General features: G+C 40.2%; 1 protein-coding gene across 3 annotated transcripts in view; it reads left to right on the forward strand.

The window, feature by feature from the left end:
- Positions 1 to 23,121, forward strand: part of SCAPER (S-phase cyclin A associated protein in the ER) — a 422,044-nt gene that overhangs the window by 397,498 nt on the left and 1,425 nt on the right. For 2 of the 3 annotated variants that reach the window (XM_036734646.1, XM_036734648.1), the window contains 2 exons: positions 18,907 to 19,098; positions 21,438 to 21,489. In XM_036734646.1, the coding sequence (XP_036590541.1) occupies positions 18,907 to 19,098; positions 21,438 to 21,489 (244 nt within the window). The remainder of the gene's footprint in view (positions 1 to 18,906; positions 19,099 to 21,437; positions 21,490 to 23,121) is intronic. The other variant, XM_036734647.1, reaches the window with a different exon arrangement.

The following is a 23,121-nucleotide window of genomic DNA, read 5'->3' on the forward strand; positions in this document are numbered from 1 at the left end:
AAAGAGAAAGCAACTGCTTAAAAAGTACAATTGGCCAGAAGGAAAAGGAGATACAAAAATCCACGGAAGAAAACAACTCCTTAAAAAATACCATGAGCCACATAGAAGAGAAAAAAGCTAATTGAGGAAAACAACTCCTTAAAAGTTAGAATTGGGAAAGTGGAAGCTAATGGCTCTATGAGACATCAAGAATCACTCAAACAAGTTCAAAAGAATGAAAAAAAATAGAAGAAAGTGTAAAATACCTCATGGGAAAAATAACTGTCCTGGAAAATAGATCAAAGAGAGACAATGTCAGAATCACTGGACTCCCTGAAAGCCATAATCAAAAGGAGGACCTGGACAGCATCTTTCAAGAAATTATCAAGGAAAACTACCCTGATGTCCTAGAACCAGAGGGTAAAATAGGTATTGAAAAAATCCATTGATCACCTCAGGAAAGAGATCCCAAAATAAAAACTTGAAGGAACATTATAGCCAAATTATAGAATTACCAGGTCAAGGAAAAAAATACTGCAAGTGGCCAGAAAGAAACAATTGAGATATGGGGGAGTCATTATCAGGATTACACAGAACTTAGCAGCTACAACATTAAAAGATTGGAGGTCATGGACCGTGATATTCTGAAGAGCAAAAGGAGCTAGGACTACAACCAAGAATCACTTACCCAGTGAAATTAAACATAATACATCAAGGGGGGTGGGGTGGGGCGTAGAGAATGACCATTAAGTGAAATAGAAGGATTTCAAACTTTTATAAGGAGAAGACCAGAATTAAACCAAAAATTTGATCTCCAATATCAAGATCCAGGAGAAATATAAACTGTTTAAATCCTTACATGGGAAGATAATACTTGTAATTCTTAAAAATTATATTACTAATAGCACAACTAAAAGGAATATACATAGACAAAGGATACAGGTACAAGATGAATTTGAAGGAATGACATAAAAAATAATTAAGGGATTAGAAAGAGGAGTACACTGGGTACGAAAGAAGGGAGAGGTAGAATGGAATAAATCATTTGACATGAAGAAGCATGAAAGACCTATTATAGTGGAGGGGAAGATGGGAGGGTTGGGTGGTGAGCATCACTTGAACTTTCAGTATTGGCTTAAAAAACATGCACAATCATTTGAATATAGAAATCTTACGGGACAGGGAGGTAGGAGGGGAAGAGTCTAAGTAAGGAGGGAAAGTGGGTCTGACAGAAGGAAAGGCAGATTGGGGAGGTAGTAGATAGAAGCCAAACCTTGGTGAGGAGGGAAAGGATGAAAAGAGAGAGAAGACAAACAGGAAGAAAAATAGGGTGGAGGGAAATACACACTAATCATGACTGTAAATGAGATGAACTCTCCCATAAAGCGGAAGCATGTAGCAGAGTACATAAAAAATCAGAATCCTACCCTATGTTGTTTACAAGAAACACATTTGAAGTGAGAGGCACAGAGTAAAGGCAAGGAACTGGAGCAGAATATATTGTGCTTCTGCTGAAGTTAAAAAAAAAAAAAGCAGGGGTAGTAATCCTGATCTCCATTGACCTCCGGAATATCAAGCCCTTACATCCCTTATTGTAGAAGCTGCTAGATCTTGTATTATTCTGATTGTGTTTCCACAATATTCAAATTGTTTCTTTCTGGCTGCTTGTAGTATTTTTTCCTTGACCTGGAAACTCTGGAATTTGACAACAGTATTCCTAGGACTTTTCTTTTTGGGATCTTTCTCAAGAGGCGATTGGTGGATTCTTTCAATTTCCATTTTACCCTCTGGCTCTAGAATATCAGGGCAGTTTTCCTTGATAATTTCTTGAAAGATGATATCTAGGCTCTTTTTTTCAGGTTTTCAGGTAGTCCAATAATTTTTAAATTATCTCTCCTGGATCTATTCTCCAGGTCAGTGGTTTTTCCAATGAGATATTTCACATTGTCTTCCATTTTTTCATTTCTTTGGTTCTGTTTTATAATATCTTGGTTTCTCATAAAGTCACTGGCTTCCACTTCCTCCAATCTAATTTTTAAGGTGGTATTTTCTTCAGTGGTCTTTTGGACCTCCTTTTCCATTTGGCTAATTCTGCCTTTCAAGACATTCTTCTCCTCATTGGCTTTTTGGAGCTCATTTGCCATTTGGGTTAGTCTATTCTTTAATGTGTTATTTTCTTCAGTATTTTTTTTGGGTCTCCTTTAGCCAGTCATTGACTTGTTTTTCATGGCTTTATTGCATCACCCTCATTTCTCTTCCCAATTTTTCCTCTACTTCTCTAACTTGCTTTTCCAAATTCTTTTGAGCTCTTCCATGCCCTAAGTCCAATTCATATTTTTCTTGGAAGCTTTTGATGTAGGCTCTTTGACTTTGTTGACTTCTGGCTGTATGTTTTGGTCTTCTTTGTCACCAAAAAAGGAATCTAGAGTTTGAGTTTGAGTCTGCGTCCTTTTTCGCTTCCTGTTGATGTTCCCAGCCAACTACTTGACCCTTGAGCTTTTTGTCAGGATATGACTGCTTGTAGAGTACAAAGTACTTTCTCCCAAGCTTTAGGGTCCAAGCACTGCAGTTTTCAGAGTTACTTCTACTCCACCATCACTGCAGGCTCTGTCACAGCAGCGCTCCTCCTCCCCCAAGAACTGCCAAGCAGGACCACAATACAGATCCAAGCAGGGCACAGCAAGAGAATCTGCCTTTGTGCCCACAAAGTGCTCCTTGTACTCCCACTCTGATCCATTGCTAGATTCTTCCCACCTTGTGAGCCAGGGACTCAAGAAGCAGCTGACCCTCGTGCTCTGAAAGCAGCCTCAGGTATTTCCTGCTGCTGCTACCGCCAACACTGTACCACTTTCTCCACCCCCAGAGCTGGTAGCCGAACTGCTCTGGACTCTATCCTGCAGTTTCCCCCTAACCTGCTGTTTGGTGTTTGTGGGTTGAGAAGTCTGGTCACTGCCACAGCTCACTGTTTCATGGCCCCAAGGCCTATTCCAGCTGGCTGACTCAGGGTCTGATCTGTCCCGGCCCAGACTACGCTGGGCTGCCCTCTACTCTTAGCACTGTGTGATAGACCCTTCCTGGCAACCATCCAGGCTCTCCTGGGCTGGAGACCTGTTTCCCTGTGGGTTCTGCAGCTCTAGAATTTGTTCAGAGCCATTTTTTACCGGTGTTTGGAGGGATTTGGGGGAGAGCTTTAGCAAGTCCCTGCTTTCCAGCTGCCATGCTGGCTCCGCCCCACCCCCCAATCCCAATCTCCAACAAAATAAAAGCAAAAATAGACCTAATTAAGAGAAATAAGGAAATGAACTACAATCTTGCTAAAAAGTACCATGGACAGTGAAACAATGTCAATATTAAACATATATGCACCAAGTGTTATAGCATCCAAATTATTGAAGGAGACGTTAAGTAAGTTGCAGGAAGGAGTAGACAGTAAAACTATGCTAGTGGCTGACCTCAACTGTCCACTCTCAGAACTTGATAAATCCAACCAAAAAATAAACAAGAAAGAAACTAAGGAGGTGAATAGGATATTAGAAAAGTTAGATGTGACAGAACTTTGGAGAAAACTGAATGGGAACAGAAAGGAATATACCTTTATCTCAGCAGCACCTACACAAAATTGACCATGCATTAGGGCATAAAAATCACAAAATCAAATGTAGAGAGGCAGAAATATTAAATTATTCTTTTCAGATCGTAATGCAATAAAAATTGCATTCAACAAAAGGCATGGGAAAGATAGATAAAAAATCGGAAACCAAATAGTCTAGTCCTGAAGAGTAAGTGGGTCAAAGAACAAATCATAGAAACAATCAATAATTTCATTAAAGAGAATGACAACAATGAGAAAACATACCAAAATTTATGAGATGCAGCCAAAGCAGTCCTTAGGTGATAGAGCTAGAAAAAAGAACAACAAAATTCATCTGGAAGAACAAAAAGTCAATATCAAGGGAATTAATGGGGAAAAAAATACAAAGGAAGGTAGCCTAGCAATACCAGATCTCAAACTATATTATAAAGCAGTAACCATCACAACTATCTGGTACTGGCTAAGAAATAGAATGGTAGATAAGTGGGATAGATTAGGTAGGTACACAAGACACAGTAGTCAATGACCATAGTAACCTAGTGTTTGATAAACCAAAAGATCCCAGCCTTTGGGATAAGAACTCACTATTTGACAAAAACTCCTGGGAAAACTGGAGAACAGTAGGACACAAACTAGGTATAGACATAAGGTCAAAATGGGTACATGATTTAAATACAAAGGGTGACACCATAAGCAAATTAGAACAACAAGGAATGGCCTACTTGTCTGATCTATGAGGAAGGGAAGAATTCATGACCAAACGAGATAGAAAACATTATAAAATGAAAAATAGATAATTTTGATTACATTAAATTAAACATTTTTCATACAAACAAAAACAATGCAACTAAGATTAGAAGGAAAGCAGAAAGCTGGGAAACAACCTTTATATCAAGTGTCTCTGATAAAGGCGTCATTTCTCAAATATATAGAGAATTGGGTCAAATTTATAAGAATACAAGCCAATTGATAAATGGTCAAAGGATATGAACAGGCAGTTTTCAGATGAAGAGATCAAAGCTATCCATAGGCATGTGAAGAAATACTCTAAATCACTTTTGGTTAAAAAAAAATGCAAATTAAAACAATTCTGAGGTACCACCTCATGGCTATCAGATTGGCTAATGTGACAAAAAAAAAGGAAAATGGTAAATGTTGGAGAGGGTGTTGGAAAATTAGGATACTAATGCACTGGTGGTGGAGTTGTGAACTGATCCAACCATTCTGGAGAGCAATTTGGAACTGTGCCCAAAGGGCCACCAAACTGTGCATACCCTTTTGACCCAGCAATACCAGTACTATGTCTGTATCCCAAAGATATCACAAAAAAGGGAAAAGAACTTACATATGCAAAAATATTTATGTATGTGTATATATATATATGTATATATATATGTATATATATATGTATATATATATATATGTGAGGGGATGCCCATCAGTTGGGGAATAGCTGAACAAGCTGTGGTATATCAATATAATGGAATACTGTTGTGCAATAAGAAATGATGAACAGGCAGATTTTAGAAAATCTTGGAAAGACTTGTACAAACTGATGCAAGATGAAATGAGCAGAACCAGGAAAACATTGCACACAGTATCAGCAGTCTTTCATGGCGATCACCTATTGAAGGAATCAGCTCTTCTCAGCAACACAATGATCCAAGACAAGTACAAAGGACTCACGAAGGAAAATGCTTCCACATCCAGCAAAGCACTGATGGACTCTGAATGCAGATTGAATCATATTTTTTTGACCTTACTCCTTTTTGGTGGGGTTTTTTTTCCTTTTGATCTGTTTCTTCTTTCACAACTGTGGAAATATGTTTTACATGATAGCACATGTATACCCTACGTCAAATTGCCTACCATTTTTGGAAGAGGGAAGGGGTGGGAGTGAGGGAGAAAAATTTGGAACTCAAAATCTTGTAAAAATGAATGCTAAAAATTTTCCTGATATGTAATTGGAGGGAAAAATAAAATACTATTTTAAAAACAAATAGAAAAAAATTTCAAAATGGCAGACAACTCATCTGAAATCCCAAACTCACTAAGTCTGCATTGACCTTTCTGTAGTATATTATGCCTATCACCACTGACCTTCACAACAGTCCTAGAAGGCAAGCAGAACAGGGAATGTCTTCCCAATTTACAAATGGCACATAGTAAGTATAGCATGAAGCTGGGACTTGAACCCAGGTCTTCTGATTCCCACATGTGAGTGGTTTTCCACTGCATACTGCTGTTTGTCCATAATTAATATACTCAGAGTGAGACAGAGGCCGGCTTGTAGACAGCTTCACATCCCCTAATCAGCGGTCCACAACAGAAACACTGAAAGGCTGGGATAGTTACTAGGACAGAGCTAAAAACTTACACCCGGTTGATTTATCACCTCCTGCCATGGAGCTGCTGCTCACAAGCAAGTAGCAGGTTTTTCAGGACACACAAACCCAGACCTCTTAAGCAGAGGCCTGAAGGACAGGAAATTTGGGAACAGCGGATTACATTTTCAGCAGCAGACTGTTTGCTCCCTTGAAAGTCTGTGATCCTGGTGTCAGATGGACATCAACTAAATGAAGACAGGAGGAATCTTGAGTCAAAGTTTAACCAGAAACCATTAGTGAATCTAAACAGTCCTGGACCCTGCCTGGGGCTAAAATAAGAAGAGTCTCTAAGATCAATCGCTTGGGGATGGGCTGTTAGGATCCAACCTGTAATCACATAGAAAACACCTCTGCCAAGACAGGAAGTTTCTATTTAAAAATAAAAAACCAACCTCAGTCACAAGGAGACCTGATTGTGGTAGAATGAGTGCTGAACCTGCCAGTCTGAGGCTAGGCTTGGTTTATCCTGGGTGACCCCTGGCAAGTCCCTGCCACTTTCTGAGCCCCAGGTGCCGCATTCGACGCCTAGAGTCTGTTCCTGCTCTGGCATTGGATGATTCCGATCTTCCTCCCGAGACAATTTGGTGGAGACTGTCTCAGTAAGACCTGGGACTTAACAGACTAATAAAATGAAAGTAGCCAGGGTGCATTTTAAGGCTGACCAGCAGTCCTGTGGAAAGAACTAGAAAGAGGCTGACAATAGAGCCAGAATTGTAGCCATGCTGAAACAATCACTCCTTGTTAAATTGTAAGTGCTTCGAGGGCAGGAGACGTGTGGCAGTGTGGAATACAGGAAATGGCATTGCCCTTGAAGTCAAATCTATAAAATAGGTCTACTAACACTTGCACTTCCTGTCTCACTGAGGTGATTAGGCACCTTGTAAATGTTGGTTGGATTGAACTGAATAATCCAGAGTGCTACTGTGAGTCATTACAAGCAGCTCCTTCTACAAGTGCTGTCGCAGAAGAGAGTATCACCACATTGAATATAGGAGCTTTAAAACATTTTACTGGGTTTGGCAAAGTTCCTTAACTGAATCTGGGGCTGAAAATGTAAGAGAAGGAGATCAGTTGCTTTCAAACCTGTTTCTCTGGTTTTGTGATTCTTGACTTGTCTTGGAATCCGGTTATAGAAAGAGCTTCCTAATTTTGCTTTGATTGAAGTTGTGATTGTGTCAGCCAAAGAATGTTAGTGTCTTGGGGTCTGGCAAAGCCAAGAATCAGGATACACACTTATGTGAACCCTCTCAGATGAGATTTGTTAGCCATTTGAACTCTATGAGCCACGAGAAACTAGGAGACTATCCCTTCTCTGGACTTTTTGTGAGACCACAAAGGGTAAGAGACCAAGCACTATGAATTCCCAGGAAAAACCACCCAAAATTCCTTAGAAAGGGCCCTGTTATTGCCATTTTTAGACAGAGCCATCCACAAAAGTAATAAGATGCTTCCACATTGTAAAAGGAAGACTAATGCAGGGACATCTCGAAAGCCTTTAACATTCTCCAGTTCCTCCAAAGCTGGTAGGGATTTGTTGCCTGGGATACTGCTAGCTGCCAGCTTTCCATTACCCACCCCTCCTTTCCCAAAGAGGGAACCCACATGTGTCGACTGTTCTTTTAGCTGGTTATACCTAGCAGGTGACAAACAGATGATGGTGCTTAAAGAACCCCGCCTCCCACAACTGTCAACTGGTAGAGTCGGAGAGAGACCAACCAGAAGTCCTCTCTCTAGGGGTCACTGCTAACAACAGTGTGCTGCAGACAGACAGACAGACACATGTGTATACATAGTTAGGAAAAGAAACTTTAAAATGACTCATGAATCAGTCTGAACATTTAATGGACCCTAATTGGAACCTCATCCTTCTATACTTAATGCAGAGAGATGAAAGCAAGAGAAATCTGAGAAACCATTTATTTTGCTAGAGAAAGCAATAAACTGGAACTACAAAAAGATTTGGCTACTATTATATTTTTATGATTTAATAGAATAGTCATAGAATTATGCAGGGGACCCCATAAGAACGACATGGGATGTGTCCAGGGGTAGCTGGGCATTTAAGTAGAGGCCAGAAGACAAGGCAGATGATGCTCAGCATGTTTTAGTCCTGTTGTTCTATGCCCCCACACAAGAGTTTAGGAGTTGGGAACACGTCAGCTTGAAGACTCTCCGTGCTGCTCATGGAAGCCGGTGCAGAGTACAGTTAGGACATGTGTACTTGATGCTGTGAATAACATAGATGGTCTTTCCAGGGAGCTAGCCGGCCAGCGCTAAAAGCGGGGCTCCTCTTAGAAAATATGCTACCACCTTTGAAGAGTTCTAGAAGGCACATTCTGTCTGACGGCCTTTTCCATTCTTTAGAAGAAAATCTGTGGAGCTTTTTATGTTGTGTTTACATTTGTTGTTTGTAATAAATCTGGCAAACAGAGAGTGTCTTTGTATTATTCACAAGAACTCCAGAACCGTAAGTGATGGAGCCTTAGGAATCACTTAGTTGCAACCATTCTTTCACTTGATATGTGCCCCAGACAAGGTCTGAAAGTCTGGGGAAGTTAGCATCCTGTTCATGAAAAGTACGTTGGGCTTGGAGTCCAAAGGCACAGGTTTGGGTCCCAGTACTGACAGGCCTGAGTTCTGTGCCTGGGGGTGAGTCACTTCTTTCTAAGCCCTGCTTTCCTGAACTGTGAATTTGCTATTTAGTTACCCAGAAATTCTACCACATATTTTAGAAGCTTACTATCACCAACCCCTAAGATATATGTACACCACCTTCTCAAGGTATACAAAATGTAAATGAACAGAAACTTTTAAAATATTAAATTATTTTAATGACAGTAATATCATTACAGTAATATTGATATTATTTGAGTCCTGCGTACTCTAAACAGAGTTCTTCCTAAAGCCCCAATTTAATCTTTTTAAATGAACATTTAAAAAAGAATTTCAGAATACAAAGTTATCCTCTTCTCCTTTATGTGACCCACTTAAAATGAATTATTGATAACAGAATCAGAAACAGAATCTATACTGACTTTTTAACAAAAGAAAAATAAAAGGACATCAAAAATATTTTTTACAAAATGAACTTTTGTTTGGGTGGGATTTTAATGGGGAGTTTGTGTTTACATATTAAGATGATATTTGCCCTGAAAATCCCTCTTTTAGTTTCATTAAAATCTAAAAATTAACCCTCCAAGGAATAGTATATAATAAAGCACAGAATTGGTGGATTTCATAGGATCTTGGAGATCACCTACTCCAAAGTGGGAACACAAGACAATCCCCTAGAATGTGAGAAGAATATATTAGAACTTCAGTTTATATTTTTTATCTTTAAGAAAAAGCTAAACTTTATTAATATTTAACATGTCAATTTAAATAAATTTAGAAACCATTTGTTTAAAATGTAAAAATGTAACACATTATGATTAGTTTGTAGAAACAACTAATTGACAGAGAAGGAAAATGAAAGGTATTAGCCAAATATAAACAAAAACCTTTGTATAATTGGTAGATGGTACTGAAAAATGAACCTCATGATTTTGTCAGGGCACCTCTTCTATGTGAATCTGTGTGTCTGTGGGAGGTCTTGTTGTCAGCTAGGACAGCCATCAAAACCAGCAATAAAAATAAACCTGACTTAGCCCCAGGCCTTCAAATCACAAGGTGTCCCAGAGTTTCCAACCAAGATTTGTTTGAATGATGAAGCACATTCCATTGCATTCTGCTCACAAATAATAATAATAAAGTTGACGTAGTAAGAACACAAAGTTTCTACCTTGTGTTGGTAAGTACATTTTAAAGAATATTTGTAAAACACTGTTTACTTTTTGTCTCATCTTTTCACAAGTTCTTTTTTCGCATCCATTTTATAATGTATAATTCATTTTGTATAATGGTATATGTATAGAGTTTATAAATAAATATGTATGTGTTGGTTGTGTCTCAAAATTTTTTACTGATGAGGTGTACAATCAAAAAGCTTAGAGACTAATACATCTGCATCTTACAGTCAGGTGGGTTTGAGAGGTATTTGGAGCATCCTTCATTTAGAAGTAAAATCCTTGGGAATGAGAGACAGCGTATCGTGAAGGAACAAAAGAGGAACTTAGAGCAGAAGAGGCCAAGTAGCAAAGCATTCTGATGAAAAGAAGAAAGTGCCAGGAGCCAAAGATTGCAAGGGAAGAGATAGCACAGGTTGGATTTGGTAACGTAACTCTGGGCTACTGATAAAATTAATTACAAAAGTTTTTGTCTTTCCACAAAGTTATAATTAACCTGACATATCAAATCCAAACATTTCACCATGAGAGAATTGCCACTTTGCTGAGGTGGCCTAATGTGCTGGAACCTTCCTAGAAATCAGAAGGTCTTGGGTTCTAATGCTCCATCTGTTACTTCCTGACTCCTATTTTGGATGCCCTCTCTACACTCCAGAAATAATCTTGGCCGACATACATTACAGAGCTGTGGTGAGGGTTACTTATGTAAGGGAGAGACTGGTTCAGTCACTTTAAGTGACTAGAAGATGCCCTAGCCTGGATGTCTTTATTACATGAAAACACCTTGTATGAATCAATTAATCAGTCAAGGGCCTTTCAGTTTGGAAGGATTGAAAGTCACTGGATGAAATGAGTGACGCTACCCAGGAAATGTATTGAGACTGGCCAAGGAGACAGCCATGCCCTCTCACCTCGGATAGAGAGCAAACCCTGACAAGGAGAGGATCTCTGTCTTCTCCCCCACCCCCCAACCAGAGGACGACCCTATGAACTGTGACAGGTTTGAAGATTTTAGACATGGGCATCGTAGCAGCATCACCACGAGTGACTGTGGGATCTACAGCAGGAGCCAAGGGCAGACTAGAGACACTGAGGAAATGCAGTTTCAGGACTCCACAAGGAGGCCAGCTGAAAGCCGTGCCCTACCTGACAGTTTGGAAGGCAAGTACTTTTCCAGCCTTCTACCCCACAAAGGGTAGAAAAGTGCCCCCAGAAACCAGGAACTGTGTGTTACACCTTGGCCGTATGTCCTTTCCAAAAATTAAACCCACTTTCCCCTAGACTCAGTGGAAGAGTGTCTGGTTTGAGGGGATATTTTATACCAATAGCTAATGTTCTTATTATACCACTGCAGTAAATACTCATTTCTAAAAGCTAATTAAGTCCAGCTGGCTAATTGATATCACCTGGTAATCAATGGGAAGGTCACACTGGTAGGGACTGGTGAACAATAACGTTAGAAAGACAGCCACAATCCTTCAGGAAGATGCAGCCTGCCGCCCTCTGACTACCCAACCTGTCAGTCACAATAGGGTTTTGAGATAGTAGCTCCAGAGGCTGTGCTACACTCCCAGAAATGGATGTAAAAGCACTTTGAAAATGTTAAAGCACTACACAAACATCAAAGAGAGCTCACTGATGGCTTGTTCAATTTCTTTTTCTAAGATAAGGTTATTTAAGTTTTCTATCTCCTGTTCTGTTAATCTGGATAGTTTGTATTTTTGTTAACTATTCATCCACTTCATTTAGATTGTAGATTCTATTGGCTTATATTTGGGAAAAAGAATTCCTAATAATTTCTTTTATTTCCTCTTCATTGATTATGAATTCATTTTATTCATTTTTTATTGCTAATTTCATTTTTGATAATTTGGTTACTTTAAAGAAAAAAATCAGATTAGCCAACAGTTCAGGTAGGGTACGGTTTTCAGCTGGCCTCCTTATGGAGTCCTGAAACTGTGTTTCCTCAGTGTCTCTAGTCTGCCCTCAGCTCCTGCTTCAGATACTGCAGTCACTCATGGTGACACTGCTATGATGTGATGAGACTGTTAGGATGCCCATGGAAAGCCTATTTTGTTGTTGCCGTTGGGTTTATTTGTTTCTTTTTTATTTATCAGTTCAGTGTTTTGTTTTTTACTTTCATTTGTCTATCTCTGCATTGATATTCAGGATTTCTATTTTCCTGTTCAGTCGGGGGGGGGGGGGGTGGTTCTAGTTTTTAGAGTTGCATGTCCAAGTTGTTGAGCTGTTCTCTCCTGCTTTTACTGATGCATGCATTTACAAACACAAATACTAAGGACTGCTTTGGCTGCATCCCACAGATTTTGGTATCTTGTCTTATTGTTATTATTTCCTTCAAAGAAATTGTTTATTGTTTCTATGATTTGTTCTTTGACCTACTCATTTTTTTAGGACTAGGTGATTTGGTTTCCAATTAATTGTTAATCTGTGCTTCAAAAGCCCTTTATTGAATGTAATTTTTATTGCATTGTGGTCAGGAAAAGTACATTTAGTTTTTCTGCATTTCTTTGAGGTTTTTATGCCCTAATATATGATCAGGTTTTTTTGAAGGTGCTATGCACAGTTGAAAATAGGTATGTTCCTTTCCATTGGCATTCATTATTCTTCAGAAGTCTATCATATCTAACTTTTCTAAAATTCTGTTCATATCCTTAACTTTCTTCTTGTCTATATCTTGGCTAGATTTATCTAGGTCTGAGGAGGGTAAATTTGAGGCCTTCTACTATTCTAGTTTTACTGCCTATTTCTTCCTATAACTCATTTAATTTCTGGTTCTGGTCTGCTCACCACATGTCAAAGAGGCTCAAATAGCTCTGTGGGCCATGGCTACTTTCTTAATTCTCTTGATGGAGTTTGGCAACCAGTGAAGGAAGTTAGAGCCTATGACCCTGTGAGTTCCAGAGGTTAAGGGGGACCCTTGGCACCCTGTCATTCCATCATCCATGTTTCACAACCAACACAGCATTGATGCCCTGAGGAGCAAGGATTGGCTTTTGGGAGTTCCCTTTGGGACCCTAGACCAGTGAGAACTGTGATGAAGAGTCATCTGGCGGGCCTGCTCCATCTGGATATGAATTTGGTGGGACTAATGCTGAGCCTGCACTCCCAGAGACTGAGGTGGCATAGGGAAGAGCATGCCCCTGCGTTGCTGAGAGGGAGGGCCAACGTTTCTATATTTGATCTGGCTACATCTCTGAAGTAAATATCCCTTTGTAAAAGCTGACCTTCTATTAAATAGTTAAATGAAACTGGAAGCACTAGTCACTGGCCCCTTAAACAATACCGGGAACACAGCCAGGAGGGGCTACATTTGCTACCCACTGTGCATACCCCAGAATTTTGAGGGTTAATGTAGAGGCCAGAACTTACCGGCTACACAAGTCTCTTACTGATGTTAGAACCAACACCATCGGAATGGCAGCAAATCCTTGTGGCCCCTATTGGGGGTGGAGGGGGCATGCCTATCACTCCCCTCCTCTGAGCCTCTATTTGTTCTGAAACCACTTTACCTGTACTTCTTGGACAGCTGTGACCTGGGGATTGTCTCTTTAGAGCTGTCAAAATGCATTTCCTTTCTCATCACCCGCCCCCCCCACCCCAGGTTGTTTGCACACTTTCTTTCTGTGCTTACAGAGCCAAGAATGGCTGGCAGCAGTTCTGTGACATGGTTACAGCTTATTGGCTGTGCTCCCAAAGCCTGTTGTTGCATCAAGGGGTTATTTATCTCAGGTCTGTTTTCTGCAGGTTTGTGTGGCTCCCTGGTCATTAAGTACATGGTGACACCACCACCTTTATACCAGGGGCATCTCCCAGGCCTAAGCAAAGACAGGAGAAGGATGGGGGTGGGGGCAGGTGGGGCTGCATTAGCTGAACAAGATTCTTGTGGCTCCCGTAAGGGAGGCCCTGAGTGCTGGGAATAGCTGTGCTGTGTCACCTTCACTAGGACACTGCCCCTCTCGAACCTCAGCATCATCCTGTCAAAGAAGAGATTGGACAAGATAATTTCTAAATTCTTTTCTAGCTCTGACATTCCTTGGTTCAACCCAGAGATACTTGTGTTCCCAAATTAAGGACTGTCATCCATTGACCAATGCAGCAGGAGGATAAAAACAGAGTTTGAAAGGGGAGTACAGGGCAAGAAAGCACAAATCCCTTTGTCGAGTTAGAATCCCCTCGTCATCTAGCTTTAAGGTCTTCCCTCTTGAAGACTTTTCTTCGCCCCTTTTTAAGGATTTCTAAGCTCTCCACCTTGTATCTTGACTTTATTTCCTAAAATTTTATTCCCTCTTTTACGCACAAGAAATCTGAGGGCCAGAAGGTGGCCAGGGTCACCCAAAGGAGCAGCAGAGCCAGCTTAGCCTTGATCTTGGAGCAGGCAGGCTACCACCGCTGCTCTCAAGCTAAGGGCCCTACAATGAGCTGTCCCACTGCATGTCAATCATTAGATCGTATTTGCAGTTCCACGTTCTTATATGGATACATGTGGGTACTGAGGTTTCCCGGAAGATACTGGACAAAAAGACTTACTGTATTGTTGGTAACTACACTTTGTCCCATTTTTCAGAGGGAGGCCTCTAGCCCGAGGGCAGTGGTGAGAGCCTTGGCTTGCTTCAGAGCATCTAGGCTGACCCTTGGTACTGAACCTCTTCTAACTGTGGCAGTGTTTGGAACTTGTGGTGGAGAGGGCAGTGGTGGAAGGTGAGGTAGCTCGCTATAGTAAAGAAGTCAACAAATGAGGCAACATTTATTAAGTACTTACTGTGTGCTAAGTGCTGGGAATGAAAATACAAGCCAGAAAAAAAAAGGGGGAAGAGTGAGCTGGAAGGAAGGCATGAAGGAGAAAGGATTCTGGAGAGTCAGGAACAGAGCCCCGGGACAGAAGGAAGGTCCTTCCTCAAGAAGATGGAAAAAACTGGTAAAGAGAACCAGAATGAACCTAGCTGGGGGACCTCTCCCGATTCCTGCCTTCGATTGTCCCTTAGTAGACACTGCTTCCTTCAGTCAGGTACTCGCTGTATTTAATGGTGATGGTGTTTTTGGTGACATTTACCTGGGTAACTAGCCATCCTTCCATCAGCTGGTACAGCTTTGATATCAAACTCAAATAGAAACAGATCTGGGAGACTTAGAAAACCACAGATTTACATTATCTCAGTTTTAATGTATTTTAATTGATTTTTGTCAGACATTTCCCAGTTACATTTTAACGTGGTTTGGTGCCCTCAGGAATTTTGCCGTCTGCTTTGCTAGTGAGAGTTTGACCCTTCTAAAGGCTGCATTGATCACGCCTTGGCTAGTTTATCATAGGAACCTACCAGCTCCTGACGATTATGTGCCCAAACATCCTCAGTGGGAGGATGGACCTGAGTTCCAAATCTGATTGGGCTGCTTCCTTTGTGACCTTGGACAAGTCACTTCTCTCTGGGCCTCAGTTACCCCAATTATAAAATTAGGGAGATTACACTCAATAATCTCCAAGGTCCCTTATAGCTCCACATCTCTGGTCTTGTCTTCCTTTTGTACTTTTCATACTTCAGGATCCAAAAGTGGAAATTGTATTTTAAAGGTCACATGTCTAGTCATTATTAACATTACCCAAGCCATTCTCTACCCCTTAAAGAAATGCTTCTGTTTCCATCCCATGGATTCAGCTTGAGCTGTCCCTGAAAAAGCTGGCTTGCTGGAATTCCTTTTAAATTATAAGAAATGCAGTCATAGACTTAGGGTCCATAGGAGGGATTCAAAGAATTATCAGAAGATCAGCTTGCCAAGGATGGAGGCTGGGCACAGATGGAGAGAGTGGGAGAGACTAGCTCCAAGCTACAAACTTTTAATTGTTTAGATTTCATCAAAATTTCAAATAAACAAAGTCCGTGTGTTAACCAAAATATCTATGAAAGAGAATGACTCTATAGATAGGAAACTCCTTGAGACCCAGTATGGATGTCTGCTAACTACAGAAAGCCTGAGCTAAACAAGGAAATAATTATTCTTCCCTTTTATTTCCCAGAAATAAATGTATGTATCCGATAAATTGTCCAGGGATGGCTGTTCCCTTAAGACAATGGCCAAGGCCCCAGGCAGCTGAATAAGGCTTTTGATTCAGCACTGTTAAATCTACTTTCCCAGCCATCCCTAATCCTTTCCCTTCCCACCTTCAAAGGGAAGAGATCACTGCCAGCTTTGGCCTGCTAATAGGAGAAGCAGCAGGGCCTTGTGGAAAGAGGGACAGGCAGGAAATCCGACATTCAACCTTCTCTGCCTTTGTTTCCTTCTTCGTAAAATGGGAAGAGTAATCTTCGTACCATCTACCTCACAAGCTTGTTTTGAAGGAAATATTTTTCAGCTTTAAAGCTTTGTAGAAATATGAATTATCGTCATCATTTCTAATCATTCCTGCCAGTCTGCAGCTCTGCCACATTATTCCAAGTGACGCTTCAGGATAGCCCAAATCCACACAGTCAGCCCTCTGCACTCAGTGTATTACAAATGAAGTCTTCTGTGCCGTACTGTCTGTCACCCAGAGGAGTCAAAGCAGGCAGCTTCCACCTGGCAAGCTGGCTGTTCTCCAGGCCCCTTGGCATCCTGGGGGCTTCTCCGTTGAAGCTGACAAAACCCTTCCTGGAGCCAGTCAGAACCTCCCAGCCTCGGGAGGAAGGCATGACTACCACTTAGCTGACTTTTTGCCTATCACATATTACAAGTTGTAGTGTGATCATATAGTTAGACCTGCTCACTCTCTTAGGAATCAAATAGACAAGATTAAATTACTCTCTTATGTGCTGTTCACAAGACTTAAAGCGAGTGAACGCCCCGCACTCCCGGGCAGTGGCCTTGCAGTGAGTCTTGAGATGTGAACAGAACCAGAGTCTATTCACTTGATTTAACAAATGTCCATTTCATCTGAGTAAAAAATCCATGGTATCCTTAGGTTTGCCAATTAATCCTATGTCTGCATTCCTAAGAATACAAGTTCAAAATTATGTTATGTGATTATGATGGAATACTATTGTGCTATAAGAAATGATGAGATGGATAGTTTCAGAAAAGCCTGGGAAGACTTGTATGAACTGATGCAAAGTGAAGAGAACATTGCACACCATGACAGCAGTATTTATTATACAATGATCAACTGTGCTATTCTCAGCAATATTCAAGACAATTCCAAGACAATTGTGTTAGACTCCTGATGGAAAATGCTGTCCACCTCCAGAAAAAGAACTGAACAAGTCTGAAGGCAGATTGAAGCATACTTGTTTTTAATGTTATTTTTGTTTGTTTTGGTTTGGTTTGAAGTTTTTTTGTTCTGTCTTTTCTTTAGTAACATGGGAAATGTTTTGTATGACTGCACATGTACAATCAATATCAAATTGCTTGCCTTCTCAAGAAGAGGGGAGAGTATTTGGAATTTAAAAATTTTAAACAAATGTTAAAAATTGTTTTTATATCTAATTGGGAAAAATAAATTTAAAAAATGAAATTTAAAAAACAATACAAGTTTAGTAAAGTTCAAAATCACCTCCTAGCATTGTGACTTCTGCAGTTTAGGCTCACCACTTAAAATGTGTCCATGCTAGCTAGGTCACCCTGAATTAGAACTTTGCAATTAATGAGCCTTCAGAAAATATATATTAATAAAGAAGGGTTGTTGTTAGGATCAGCTGACATGATCCAGTTTTCTATCAATATCTGTATCTCTACCTCTATATACTCATATACCTTCATGTCAGCCGTTATCCAGTCCAGGGCCTTGCACATAGTAGGTGCTCAATAAATGTTGAAGTTGCAAATGGAAAATTGGATCTTAATTATTTCCCATAGCGGGAGAAGAAAGACTTTTAAACATTTTTTCATTTCAAATCCCAAATAGTGTCTATTTGGCTGGGGCACATTTTGTATAGCTAATAATTAAACTATAGACTTAAATAAATGCTTTATTAAAATCAATAACAAAATCACATTTTTATCAGTTAACCATCAGAAATGGTCCTACCTGGCTATGAGCTGGACTGTCACAGAGTAAGAGTCTTTAAAATTCCTCTCGGATTTGTGGGTATTAGCAAGTCCGTATCAACATCCTCTGAAGGGTTTTTGATGTCATTTTGGCTATTGAACTAAAAAATGTGAACTATTACTTTGTTGATCTTGTTCTTAAACCAAACTGCATTATCAACGGAGAGTGTGTTCTTAGTGTATTGTTAAAAGTACTTTAAAAACTTGTAAATCCCGGTAATTTATGTTCCTCCAGCCTCCACTGCTTCATGCTCTCCTTCTGGTTTTCATTTGAATGCAGTCCTGTCTGGGTGTGTACCTGTAAAATTGTGTTTTTCCAAGTACAATTTACAGTCATGACCTTAGGTTTTACAGTGTCCCTAACCTTCGAGAAGCTTCCTTCTCTACTGAGAAGCCAACTGTGGGTCACCCAACCCTTTCATATTCTAATTGTCTAATCAAGGTTACTTGAAACAGATCTGATTTTGACATGTCTTAGTTTATCATGGAGACTTTGTGGGACGGTGAGTAAATTAAGAGGGTTCCCCAGCAAGCCCATTAATTGCTCCATGTCTTAAGATGTACACAGCTGTAAACCTAGCCTACTTCAAGACAACAGTCCCATTTATCTAAACAGTTCTCCTTTTAGACTCGATGGCAGTGATAAAAACTGAGATAAGGAAAACGGAGGGAGGATCTTTCCCGGTCTCTACTTGCAGAAACTGTGGCTGAGGAACTCACAATCAGCTTTTCTTTTCAGCCCCTGAATGAAATGTCTAGTAGTTGTTGTGTTCTCTGTATCCCAGAGGTTGTAAGAGAAGAGCAGGCGGGCTAGGAGGTGGGAGGGAGGCCCAGTGGCCTTGTCTGGGTAAATGTTTATCCTGGATCATTCTGCAGGAAGCCTCTGGCTCTCTCTCGCATTGCCCCTCTAGCCCTGGCACGGCCGGGGAGCTCGTGCATGCAAGCGAGCAAGCAAGCGCTTGCCTGAACCCTGGAAGTCGGCCTTTCCCCCCTCTCAGGGAAAGGAATGGGGCGTTTTCATTGGTCTGGTCGTGCTCAGCACTCTCAGGAGCACCTTCACTAGCCAGCTTTGAGGCTGTAATCTGGGAAGCCAGACCAGGTGTGCTCATGTTCCTCTCCTTGTCCTCAGGTCATCGTGCAGTCCGGCCGTCACCCCACGGTGCTGCAGAAGCTTTGCCAGCTGCCTTTCCAGTATTTTAGTGATCCTCGTCTCATCAAGGTGCTCTTCCCTTCACTAATCGCTGCTTGTTACAATAACCCTCAGAACAAGATCATTCTGGAGCAGGAGATGAGTTGTGTCTTGCTTGCTACGTTCATTCAGGTACAGACATTCCAAAAGGAACTTCCATTTAGGCCATTATTCCATGTGGGTCTAGGTCACTGACTTTCTGTGTACCTGATTCAGTAACAAAACAGAAGGAAGCCTTTGAGGACTGTTTATTGTCTGTACCCCAGCAGCCCTCTAAAAAGAACATCATTTTTATGCTTGAAGAGAACTTTTTACTGTGCCAGCCTAACCGATCGCTAGCTTGGCAGAGCATCTATCTGGGCAGCCGGGGGGAACTTTTGGGGTGGATTTCACTTAAGTTAGCAAAAAGACCAGGCTGCTCAACTCGGGCAGCTGATCATTACTGTTTTTAAAGATCATCTGATTTTTTTTCATTTTCCTTGTTGCATTAGGGCTGTAGTTTATATTTTATCAGGCTGTGGAGAGTGCGGTTTAAACAAAAAGTCAAAAAGAACTAGACCTCTGTGGTTGACTTTAAGCTGCCAAAACAGCCCCAAAAATGTGAAGTCCATTTCTCAGAGGCTTTTTGGGGTGACTCTGAATCTCTTGTGTTAGGGTTAAAAAAATCCCAAACTTGGACAAGTGTCCTCTTCCTACCATGAATGTAGGTAATATGGCGTAAGCAGCTTTTTCATCATCCAAGCCACATGGCTAAGTGGACACAGAAAGTCAACTTGGCTCTTAGCTAGTGTTTGCTGCCTAATCCAGTGATTGTTTTTCCATCAGGGTAAAAGAAAAAACTTTTAAAAAAATTAATCTTTCAGCTTGGTTCACATTTTCCACTGTAAGATTAAATGCCACTATTTGCTCAGGAACAAATGTGGCAACTGCTTTCCAGACCTCTTCTTGTTTGTAGTATTGAAACAAAAAAGGACACATTTCCTTTTTTGTTGCTTTATTTTTTAGCTTACTCTGGCTAATACAAATGAGTTCTGAGACTTGTTTGTTAGTAGTTGGCTGATTAGTAAATGCCTTTTTAAAAGAGGGACTTTTAAAAATGATTTATGACACTTTCTTTGTGAAAGACATTTTTTTAACAATCTACAATTCAGTGGTGAGGGAATAAACAAAGTTAAAGGTCAATCGCTTTAAAAAATCTTTCAGCCCAGCTACTCTGTTTATAATTCTTGACTTCATTTTCCAAAATAGTTGAAAAAGTCAAACACTTTGGAACCCACTGGCTTTTCAGGAGTGGTTTTCTAATAAGGTGTTAATAAGAAACTCTAACTATCATATAAATTTCAATATTTTGTGTCATTCATAAAGTAAATTTTGAAAAATTTAATGTAAAAAATAAAGATCTATAGCAGAATTTTAAAACTTTTATGATCATTTTTTTAAAATCCCAGAATATGCAGCTGAGCCAAACCAAATTTTGTGATTAAGTTTTAGATGTCTTGAGAAAATACATCCATTTCTTGACCAAAATCAATGTGATATCAAACGAGAAATAAAAGCAAATCCATATACACCAGATTCTCAAATACACATTTTCATTTGATATTACACATACTGAAACAGGAAGGATCCTTTATATCTAGTCATCCCTAAAAATGTATGGGTTATAAAGAAATTAATTTTTCCCAAACAGAAAAACTTCTTTATGACGCTAGTGTGGTTACTGAGAATTTCCGGGTGCCTTACATGCTGACTTTGTCAAATGTAGGGGCTGAACTCCTTCTAAGCCTGCTTCCAGCTCCTGAAGCCTATGATGAAGACGGGAAAGGAGGAGGAGGAGGGAATGGGATAAGTTACTTTCCTGGCTTGGCTTGACCACCACGTTCATCTGTAGAATAAACTATTAAGGATTCTGTCCTGTTAATTTCATCGTGTATCAGTGTTCAGGTTTACCATTAAAAATACTGTTTCATTAAAACAGATATTTAACATTTTTGGTCACTGAATTATGGAAGAATTTTGCAGGACAGTTGGAGGTTTTTCCAAACCCAAGCAAAACTGCTCACTGCTAAGCCAGCAGAACAGTCTATTAGGCTACAAGCTGCAAGACCTAGCAAAAGAATGTGGAAAGGGGTAGCTTTGTACAAAATAAAGTTTTAGGCGTGTCCCGATGCTAGCTGCCATGGGAGACGGTGATTTCTGACTATCGTGTGACATGGTAGCATTTGATGGAGATTGTTATTATGAAAGCGGTTACATAGAGTAGAAGGTTCTAAATGTCATTATTGTTTAGTCTTCCTCTGTAATAATCCAGGCCCAGGTTCCATTTATAAATTTCCTCAGATTCTGTATTTGATTCCAGGCTCATCAGGCAAAAGGGGTTGCAGACTGGTTGCTTCATGAAGATTTTCAATTTATTTCATTAAAACTTACTGTTTTTATACTCACCATACAGTTTTCTTTTGTCTGCCCAGGACTTTGAACCAATTCCAGGTCAAACTGAAGACTTGTATCCTCAAACAAGGGGTATGTATGTCTCTTGGAAACTAAGACATCATTTATGAGTCTGATAACTAATCTGCATGTTTATTCCCCATCCTCCATCATTTATAATTTCCCATTATTTTAGCATCAAGGACCTGAGTTTCAAGTGTCAAATATATTTCAAGGAAAAAAGTAATTGTGGATTTTACCCTTAAGCAGGAATCCCTGTGTGGCCTTACTGAGAAGTCTGAAAGAAACTCACACATGGCCTTTTCCTGGCTATGACAAAGAGAAACCAGTCACTACATGACAGAAGAGAATCAGAATAATCTGATTTCTACAAAAACCTTTCTGAAGAGCTTCCAAAATGCTAATTAATTAGCTCCTCTTTCTGTTGTCAACAAGTGTTACTTAAGAAAACATTAGATAAAAACAGATATTCAACTCCAAGTTCTAAAAACAAATGTTCAAAAAAAAAGTTGTTTTTACATGCAACTGGGAAATAAGATATACAGGCAGTGGGTTATAGGAATCTATTTTGCCCTACAAGAAAGTAAGGGGAAAGTAAGGTCGGGGAGGAAGTGGGGTGACAGAAGGGAGGGCAGACTGGGGAAAGGGGCAATCTATATGCCATCTTGGATTGGGGGGGGAGGGTAGAAATGGGGAGAAAGTTTGTAACTCAAAATCTTGTGGAAATCAATTTTGAAAACTAAACATTAAATAATTAAAAGTTTTAGAAGGTGTTAAGTGGAAAAAAATAGATATTCAAGATAATGAACATTTTGTTTAAATTTCCCCAGTGAAAGATGCAAGGAAGGAGAGTTTCATTTTCCTTCAGTGTCTGGTGCTGTGATGTAATCTCTCTTAGCTGGGGGATGAGGGGAATTGCCCCAATGGTGAATTTAAGCCCTTGAACTTTTTTATTGAAAATATTTGTTTTACATGCAGAAAAAGCCATCAAATTAGCAGAGTTCAGAGGCTGAAAGATTTACAAGCCCTTTTCTGTTGCTCTCCTGCTGGGACATTTTCCTCTGATCAGAGCTGAATGTTAGTGTCATTTGAAATTGTATTTTTGTAATGATCTACCTAGATTGTAATTTTTAAAGCCAAGGCATTGCTTCACTAGCTTCTTGGTGTCACCTTGTTTTGTAGTAGTTGTAGAATATCCTAGTTAGGAAAACTTGATTTAGAATTTCCCAATTCTCCATTTGTTTTTTATTCTTTGAAACACTGAAAATTCCATCTCCTAGCTGTGTTCCCCTCTGGGGCCCTAACCTTGAAGCCTGTGCTTGGTGTGTGTTGGATTCTTGTGCAAAGAAAACAAAAAGTCATTTGGAATAAGCAGGTGGTGAAAAGTTTCAACGAGAAAAAACAACAGCGAGTGAAGTGGTTACATTTGTCATTTTAGAAAACTAGGTTCTGTGGACCCAGGTGAGTGAAGAAGTAAACACACAATGGGGCCCCATGCCCAGCACCCATGGCCCAGGCTGGGGCAACATTTGCCCATTCTGCCCACTTTCTCACCACCGAGCCCCTGAACCAATGCAAGCTCTCACTATCCAGGAGGCCCCCAAACCCCTATTCCCTCCATGTGGAAATACTTGGAGATATTGTTGGTTTTTATTTCAGTCATACAGCAAATTCTGCATTAATGAGAAAAACCTTGCAACCCTC

This window comes from Trichosurus vulpecula, chromosome 8 (assembly GCF_011100635.1).
Source record: "Trichosurus vulpecula isolate mTriVul1 chromosome 8, mTriVul1.pri, whole genome shotgun sequence".
NCBI classification, from domain to species: domain Eukaryota; kingdom Metazoa; phylum Chordata; class Mammalia; order Diprotodontia; family Phalangeridae; genus Trichosurus; species Trichosurus vulpecula.